The sequence below is a fragment of the Myotis lucifugus genome, unplaced genomic scaffold, assembly GCF_000147115.1.
Source record: "Myotis lucifugus unplaced genomic scaffold, Myoluc2.0 scaffold_136, whole genome shotgun sequence".
Lineage (NCBI taxonomy): Eukaryota > Metazoa > Chordata > Mammalia > Chiroptera > Vespertilionidae > Myotis > Myotis lucifugus.
Window position 1 is genome coordinate 3291480 of NW_005871184.1, and position 9924 is coordinate 3301403.

The window sequence follows — 9924 nt, forward strand, 5'->3', positions numbered from 1 at the left end:
ACTGAAGACTGAAGACTGAAGACTGAAGACTGAAGAGGCTTGGCTTCTCTGCTGCGGCCAGAGGGGAGAAGCCTAGCCTCGAGGCTTGGCTTCTCCGCTGCGGCCAGACCAAAGGCCTGGGTCCCGGGTGCCGGAGGAAAACCGGTGCCAGCAGCCAGGGGAAGGAAGGCCTATTGCGCGAATCTTCGTGCGATGGGCTTCTAGTTTACTGATAAAATGATAAAGAATGTTTTGAGCATTGGTTCTTGTATGGAAGGGTCTCAGGTTCGATCCCCGGTCAAGGGCACATACCTGGGTTGCAGATTCCATCCACCGCCCCAATGGGGACCCATGAGGGAGCAACCAATTGATGTCTATCTCATATAGGTGTTTTTTTTCTCTCTTTCTCCCTCTCTCCCCTCCTCCCTTGCACTCTCTCTAAAATATCAATGGGGGGGGGGGGGTAGAGGAGGCCAGGGGAAGGTCAATGGGGAAAAAAAGGAGACATATGTACTACTATTTGTAATACTTTAAACAATAAAATAAAATTTTTTAAAAAATCAATGGGAAAAAATATCCTTGGGTGAGGATTAACAAAATAAATAAAATTTTTAAAAAGAATGTTCGAAATTGTCGTAACATATAACTTATGCTTATAATAGTTTGACCTATAAATGCTCAAAAACAATAACGATATAATAAAGGCATATTCTTCAGATTCACTAACAGTTGGATACTACTATTTACTCTTTGGGAAAAATTCTCCACCTTGAAATAATCCAGAAAGAAAAACCCCTGGCATAGCTCTCTAACAGACTTCACGAGAAAAGCACTAAATCTGGTAAGAATAATAGGTAAAAATTCAATCTACCTCTGGAATCTATAGGATATTTACAGCTCCACGTATGGCATATGCCTCCCAAACATGTTTATTATTTGCATTAATTTATCAGTTTAATATCTGCATTAAAATATCAGAAAGATAACTAAGAAACAAGAAATTCGATTGGAGTTACAAATCTCAATTTGTCCTCCTTTACAGATTATAATCCGTGCTCATCTTGGAGAAAGTAGTATTTTCCTAGTAAGTTATTAGTATTTTAAAACTTAGTATTGTAACTGTAAACACATTTATTGACAAAGAATTTTTAAATTATATTCTAGCATTACTTTTCACACGACTGTTAATTTTTAAATTTCATTTATTAGAGCTCCATTCTAAATTTTAACATAAAAGATACTATTTTTTTCTTTTAAAATAAAAGAGAAAAAAAGGTTGATGGCAATGGAAGCAAGCACTCTATGCCAAAGGAAAGAAATTCTTTGGGAGAATCTTCCAAAATATTTACTTGGTATAAATACAAAAGCCCAAGAAGCTCTCATGATTATTATTCTTAGTAGTGCAACGGTGGTGGGGATGAGGGAAATGTTACTCTCATTCACTGCTACCGGAACACAATTTACATGTGCCAGGCATATGCCAATCCTTGAAAGAAGGGTAAAACAAGGTCTCTACAAAATTGTGAAATAGAAATCCAATAAACAGGTGTCCCAAACCTTTCTGTGCACAGGAACCATCTATTCATATTTCCCCAGAAGGGGGAAATTAGAGCAGAATGAAGAGAATCACTCATATCTCCACCTACCATTGTGAAAACACTTAAAGATGTCATTGATATGGTTTTTTAGCCCTTTGCACTCCGCTGTCCCCTCTCAGGGGACATCGCAGTTTATTAGTGATTACGGGGAATTGAGTTATTTCAACGCAACTTTTTGAGACATGCATGTTTCCCTGAAGTTTTATCTTGAAATGGCACAAGAAATTAAATCAAAATATCGTAAAATTACTAAGATATATACAAGAAATGTCAGCGGGTTTTGTGTCGGATTAAACAATAAACTACATATTCCCGATGTGGGACAAAGAAAACGGGACTGCATTGTGTGTTCTAACAGGAAAACACCTGGTGGCAGGCGTCAAACCACTTATTACTGTCAAACATGCACTAATCAGCCTGCAATGCATATTGGGGAGTGTTACAAAACTTATCATACTGTACAAAATTATAAACAATAAAATATTGTTTTTTTTGCAAATATACATTCCTCGATGTCACCCAATTCATATAAGTCCAATATCATTATAATACGTTACTTGGTTCCAAAATTATACTAAATAATACGAGGGTCTGTAAATGCACGTTTCCACCGCAAAGTAGCGTCGAGTAGCTGGTAGCCAATGTCCAGAATGGTTCGGAGTGCAAAGGGTTAAAAGTTGTGTGTAATATACACTAGGCACTATACTAGGTGGTAGAAACTTAAAAATAGTTTTGAAACTAGTGCATCTTCAAAGAGGTCATGCACTCTGATGAGGAAGAAAGGCCTGAAAACTGACCAGAACAATATTTTTTTATGAGGGCTATAATAAGGACTACAGAGGACACTGAAATGGTATCTAACAAATTGGGAAGGGGGTACAGATCAGGGAAAGAGTTGGCTCCAACACTTAAGAAATGAGGGTGGGGAAAAGAAGGGCAGTCCAGCCAGAATAAAAGGAACCGCATTCCCAAAAGCAGGCAGATGTGGGAGAAATACATGTTGAAAGAAATGCAAATAAAATGGCTGAGCTCTGTGGGGGAGGACAAGGCAAGAGGACACCTACGAGGCTGGAATGATAATATGGAGGCTCCCTATACCTTGGGATTTGCCCACCACTCCAGGCCACTTTAATCTCTACCTGCGGGACAAAGGATACCAGCCACTTCCTTACCTTATTAAAAAATGCAGAGCTAGAGTGGATAGTGGCAGCAGTGCCAAAACCAAGCAGTGCAGCCCCCAAAATCCATCCAACAGAAGCGGCCCGTGCCAAAAACACAGAGACAAACATTTGCAAACCTCTTGCCGTTTTGAATACATGAATATACTAGGTACACCACCTTAAACCAGGGGTCCTCAAACTTTTTAAACAGGGGGCCAGTTCACTGTCCCTCAGACCGTTGGAGGGCCGGACTATAGTTTTAAAAAAACCTATGAACAAATTCCTATGCACACTGCACATATCTTATTTTGAAGTAAAAAAACAAAACGGGAACAAATACAATATTTGTATTTGCATGTGGCCCGCGGGCCGTAGTTTGAGGACCCCTGCATTAAACTTTTATAAATACCAAATACAACTATTTTACACTTACACTGAAAGAAGTTTGTATAAAATGCGACATCAATAATGTGAACCACCCTAGCTGGTTTGGCTCAGCGGATGAAACCTCGACAAATAATTTTTAAATTATATTCTAGCATTATTCTAGCCTTCGGACTAAAGGGTCCTGGGTTCAATTCCGGTCAGGGCACATGCCCAGGTTGCGGGCTTCATCCCCAGGAGGAGGCGTGCAGGAGGCAGCCAATCAATGATTCTCTCTCATCATTGATGTTTCTATCTTTCTCTCCCTCTCTGAAATCAATAAAAATGTATTTAAAAAATAATAATAGTGAATTTTCATTAGCCAGTGGACTTAAAACTAATGATTTAAAAGCAATTATTGCCGAAACCGGTTTGGCTCAGTGGATAGAGCGTCGGCCTGCGGACTGAAAGGTCCCAGGTTCGATTCCGGTCAAGGGCATGTACCTTGGTTGCGGGCACATCCCCATTAGGAGGGGTGCAGGAGGCAGCTGATCGATGTTTCTCTCTCATCAATGTTTCTAACTCTCTATCTCTCTCCCTTCCTCTCTGTAACAATTAATAAAATATATTAAAAGCAATTATTGAAGAGCATATCCATGTCACATGCTAGTCTCCAATTTTAAGATTCTTGAAGGCAGAGACCACAACTTACTTGTTTCTAAACATCAGTTTTGACAAACTGGTTTGTTATTCACTGACTCAAAAGTGCCATTCCTAAGAGTTAAAAATAAGATAGCCAGCCTGGCAGATTGGCTCGGTTGGTTGGAGCATTGTCCTGTGCACCAAAAAATTGAGGGTTTGATTCCTGGACAGGGCACATACCTAGGCTTCTAATTCAATCCCCAGTCAGGGCGCACAAGGAAGGCAACCGATCGATGTTTGTCTCTCTCTCCTCTCCTCTCTCTCTAAAATCAATAAACGTGTCCTTGGGTGAGACTAAAAATAATAATAATGATAATAAGAAGGCCAGATGAATATTTTGGCAGTGTGGGGTAAGATTAGGGACACTGAAATCGGGCATCTGGGAGTAAAAATCAAACTCACAGCGAGTTTTTAAACAAAGAGCTATTTCAGTAATTAAATCTTCCTTTGCTGCAGGGTGTTAGCAAAGGAAGAATTCTCTAGAGTGGGAAGGTCACGCTGGGGCTCTGTCTGAAACATGATCTGGGCAGCAAGATAACCAAAAAAAAGTTGCTATTAAGGACTTCATGTCTCCTGCTTCTATTTAATTATTCTGTATTTACACTGAATACTAAGAAAGTACTTAAGTTATACCATTATCTCTTTCTACAAAGAAACACACAAAAAATATTCTTTCTAATACCCAATATAACTATTGAACTATTCTCATCAATTTTCAATTTGAAAACAACAAAAGGACTTAGGCAGAAAGATAAAAACAATAATAGCAGTAAGAAATTCAATCTTTCATCACAAATAATGGTAACAATAAGGCTACTTGGCTATGAGGTACTTAAACTATTACCCAAATAATATTTGCTTATCTTCTAATTCCTGCTTGTCTTTTTGTTTTCCTTCAAAATCCTCAGAAAATCAAAGTAGCACTGATACATATGATAATAAACCCACAGAAATTGGCTATGACTTAAGTAATCAGAAATGACGAATGTTTATAAAAAATAGTAACAGCTACTAGCAATCATCACACTGTTGAGTATTGGTAATGAACTAGATATCATTGCTGCACACATAATTACAATTTACTGAAGTCTTTTATGTTCAGTATCTCTAATCCTCCAACATCTGAGGTATGGTCCTAAACACAGGAATATCAGAAAAAATATAGAAATGTGGGAAGGAGAGTTAAAAAAAAGTTTTCTATAGGATTTAACATTATTAACAGATACCATTTTTCATGCAATAATTCATAGCTATTCTGCTTCAATTCTAATATACAATTGAAGAGAAGGTCTACATGTTCTTTCATGTATCAGAAACTCCAAAGGTACAAAAACTCTGCAACCACATCAAGAAAAAAAAGGCAATAAAGATGAAAGTAATCACAGAGCAATTGTTTTGCACTCAATAATGTAAAACAAAAGCAATCCTTTATCAGATGGGAGGAGTAAACTAAGACCAGCCAACTGTCTGCAATTCTCCAAACTTTAGTTCTGAAAAGATGACCATACTTACTTCCACTCCTCCCACCAAAAGAGCATAACATATTAAACCAGGCTGTCAGATAACAAAACCATTAAGGTAATACTTAGTTGACAGCCATTCAAAATGATGTTGCAGAATTATAACTATTGACATAAAACACAAATAACAGTTATCCCTGAAGGTGTGATTATGAGTGATTTTATTTTCATTTTCTTCATTTTCTTATCAGTATTTCATAATTTCTCCAACATGTTTATCATTTTTACATTAAAAATGGAAGTAAAAAAATAATTTAGAAGTATTATTTAAATTTAAAGGTTTCTATTTTCTCTTCCACCATTATATTCTTGGTGACCCTTATAAAGCGATCCCAGCAATTTGAGATATTAATACCTAGTAACATAAGATTTCTCCTAAAAACAAGATCTATCTGAATATCACCTTTTTATATAATTTTATCAATTACAGATAAGGCAGTATGATGCAAGATCTCCGGATCTAGTTTGCCAGGATTCAAGTCGCAGCTATACCACTGACTAGCTACATAATTTTGTGCAAATTATTTAACCTCTCTTTGCCAGTTTCTTCATCTGCTATACCTGACATATAGTACTTAGCTATTTTATTATCATTTTTTTTCACAGGTAAAGATGCTGAAGCACTAAAATCATTTGCCATAAAACAAAGATGCTGGGGGAGGGAGGGTAGGAAAGGAGACAGGTAGACAGAAAAACAAGAGACAAACACAACAAAATCCTGGATCTCCTTTACTATATTGCTATTCTTTTGAAAAGACAAATGGAAGCTCTGTAGCATAATGTTCAATAAATATTTCCTTTCTCAATCTATCTCTTTGTTTCTTCTTACACAGAAATAAACCTGGTTTATATTCCTTCTCATCCCTAAACCACCTTTCCTACAGACTTGCATTTTAAAGTTAGCTGTATTAGTTTTAACTCTGTTCCAAGTCACTTGTTTCTGTGGAATTCCATCAGTCGGAAGATACGTGCAATTTAAAAATGCTAGAAACACAGAGAACACTCAACACCCTTTTTGTTTTTTTTGTTGTGTGGTTTTTTTAAATATATTTTATTGATTTTTTACAGAGAGGAAGAGAGATAGAGAGTTAGAAACATCGATGAGAGAGAAACATCGATCAGGTGCCTCTTGCACACCTCCTACTGGGGATGTGCCTGCAAGCAAGGTACATGCCCTTGGCCGGAATCAAACCTGGGACCTTTCAGTCCGCAGGCCGATGCTCTATCTACTGAGCCAAACTGGTCAGGGCTCAACACCCTTTTTGAATGACTGTTAAGAACTCACTCTGATCCTAAATTTCCCTGAATTTTATATGCTTAAAATGTCAGGAGAGGAAAAACTCTTAAGTCAAGAGACTGTGTTTCAATTCTATCATGGACAATAATTAGGCCAAAATTAGCTTCAAAATTCAACAGCCTCTTGGACAAACCTGAAAATGGAGAATTCACAGGCAATTTCAGGCCTCCATGTTTCCTCTGACTGAAATCTCCCGTTTCCCCTTGCCCTTTTAGAGAACACTTGTTATATCATCCATTAAATATCCACCACTTTGTTCATGAAACCTTCCCTCAGCCCAAATCAAACTGCTCCATATTCTGACTGTATTACATCTATTATAGAGGACTATTTATAAACTGTATAAACTGTCTACCAGCTCTGAAGTCCCACTTCTTGCACAATGCCTACAGCTCACAGCAGGTCCTGAAGCTGTGTTTAAAAATTTGAGTCTACAAAGTTAAATTAGGTTGCTGTGAAGGTCCCCTGGGCACCATCTGGGAGTTTAGCTCAATCTGAAGGTGCATGGAGGCCAATTTGCAGCACAACCACAGCTTTGTCCCAGTCAGATCTACATATGCAGTGCAAATTTATTCTGAGCATTTGTACAAAAGCTACACAAAGGCGTAACTGCTGCAGATTATCTGGACACCCTCTGGGGATTACCTAATCTACCTCACCTTCCTATCCAAAAAAACCTCTTCACCCTGTTCTACTTTGTTCCATGGCATTTAAGACCTCCTACCATACTACAGAGTTGCTTAATGTGAGCTCCACTAACGCAGGAATTTTATCCACTTTGTCCACAAATGATACCCAATGCCTATACAAATCAGTGCCTGGCATAAGAATGATGTGTTTTTTAAAATATATTTTTATTAATTTCAGAGAGGAAGAGAGAGGGAGAGATAGAAACATCAATGATGAGAGAGAATCATTGTTCGGCTGTCTCCTGCACACCCTCCTACTGGGGATCAAGCCCGCAACCTGGGCATATGCCCTGACCAGGAATTGAACTACGACCTTCTAGTTCATAGGTCGATGCTCAACCACTGAGCCAAACCAGCCAGGCTAAATGATGTTTTTTTAACTAAAATTCTTTCCTTCTATCTAAAAGCCCTCATGAGTTATGAGTCACTGCCTTTCTGACACTATCTCGCATTGCCCTTATTTCCTGAGCTCCATCCATATATAGTCGCCTTACGAGGAAGCTTCCGAGAACTGGAAGAAAATATTTGTTATTCAACACCTAAATTGCAACTCTTATTTTCTTTGCTCACCTGATGGTATAGAAATAATATTCAGAAAACCATACCAAATAAACAGATGAAATAACCAAAACTTTTTTCTTTACGTTCTAATAATTTTTATCTACCACATCTTTACTTCAGATTTTAAAAGTAATGGTGGACAAAAACCAAAACCAAAAAGGTTGGATTACTCTTTTGGATTGCTAAGCACACAGGCTAAAGATGTTGAGAATCTATTAACTGTTACATGCGACCTGACTGAAAAATTGTACCCCAAACAGTACAAACCCTCTAATGTGTGTGTGTGTGTGTGTGTGTGTGTGTGTGTGTATACATATATATATATATATATATTATATAATATATATATTACATATATATAATATATATTATATATTATATATATATAATATATATATAATGGCAAGATTTTTGTTTGGTAGCTAATATGCTTCAGGAGAAATGAACTTATCCACTGAATTTCTATAGCTAATAAATACTGAACCATGTAAAAAATATTTTATTTGTATTAAAATACCACCAAAACCTTGTCCATCCCCAAATTTCTGCTAAATATAGTTCTTCCCTGCTTCAACCAATTGAGCTGAGTTCAAAGAGACACAAGCTCATCAGCAGCAGTCATGGACATCATCTACATTACTATTTTGAAGATATAGTAATGTAGATGATGTCTACATTACTAGACATCATCTAGTAATATTCTTGAAGAAATAAAACAACAGCAATGCAAACAAACTCAAGATGAGAAGTTTCAAGCTGAGATGCCTGGATATGTTGACTCAAACTAAAATAGAAAACAAAGACTGGCCCTAGCTGGTTTGGCTCAGTGGATAGAGCGCCGGCCTGGGGACTCAAGGGTCCCAGGTTCGATTCCGGTCAAGGGCATGTACCATGGTTGCAGGCACATACCCAGTAGGGAGTGTGCAGGAGGCAGCTGATCGATGTTTCTCTCTCATCGATGTTTCTAGCTCTCTATCCCTCCCCCTTCCTCTCTGTAGAAAATCAATAAATATTTTTTTTAAAAGAAAAGAAAACAAAGACTGAAGTCACCCAGTCCTCTCATCTATCACCATGAATCTGAAAAACTCAACTTCTAGGATGAGACTAAAAAAAGGCTTCACAACCTCAAATGTGTTAGATGACTGAAAGCCAGGCCCCCTATGCATTTAGAATGTCCGCAGGTTTGTCTTCTGTGATCTCTCAATTTTGCTTAAACACTCTAAAAAGAATTAATATTCTAGATATGAGCATGTGAAAATAAGGGTTAAGTTCTCAGGACTCAAGTGCCAAGGTGATGACTAAAAATTATGTAAGGTGGGGAAAGAGCATCAGAACAGAAAATTCTCATTCAATGATATTTTCTCCACAACAATGAAGGAGTGGATGGGGTGGGTTTCAACCTCCGAGCTTTTATTAGCTTTCTAACCACAGATTAAACATGGATGAATCACAAGGAAGCCTTCTGCACGGTGCAAGGTCCTGTTTTCCGGGGACGTGAGGCTTGTCCCTCTCTGGCCATCCCATCTTCCTACCCACCCCCCGCCCCCCAACACGTCTTGTAGTAAGATGAGGGAAAAGACAGCCAGTACTAAACCAAGTTGTCATTTACAAATGACTTGCAAAACAAGTCCCCAGGGGACCTCATCAACCTAGGGCACGCCACCCAAGCCCTAGCTGGTGGTTGTCTGAAAAGATAAAGCCCATATTCTCCAGGAAAGCATGTGACTTGAAGCAAGGAGCTGCTCCAGACCCCAAAGCTCCATCCATCAGGCTGTCACCAGGGCGTCCTGACCTGTAAACAGCCTCGTTAAGTGTGTTCACATCCACAGGACTAGACGCCCCAACTTCCTAAAAACCTAAGGGGGAAGTTTAAAGGGTCCCGGGGTGACGGGGGATGGGGGTGGGGGTGGGGGGAGGTGAGGCGTGCGGCTCTCTGTCTATCTTCTGTGCTTGGGACCCAGAAAAAAAACCATGGGCAGGAGGAGACTGAAACTGGCGACGGCACGCGTCGGATGTGGGTCACGCGTAGAGTGGGAGGTATTTCTCCGGAGCGTG

At 38.8% G+C, this 9924-nt stretch overlaps 1 protein-coding gene across 1 annotated transcript in view; it reads right to left on the reverse strand.

Moving 5' to 3' along the window:
- The window catches only part of MOB1B (MOB kinase activator 1B), a 46088-nt gene extending 40780 nt beyond the window's left edge, over positions 1-5308 (reverse strand). The window contains exons 1-2 of the mRNA XM_023758658.1: positions 5267-5308; positions 4879-4937 (exon numbers count right to left, since the gene is read on the reverse strand). Coding sequence (XP_023614426.1) covers positions 4879-4937; positions 5267-5308 — 101 coding nt within the window. The remainder of the gene's footprint in view (positions 1-4878; positions 4938-5266) is intronic.
- Positions 5309-9924: the final 4616 nt, after the last annotated feature.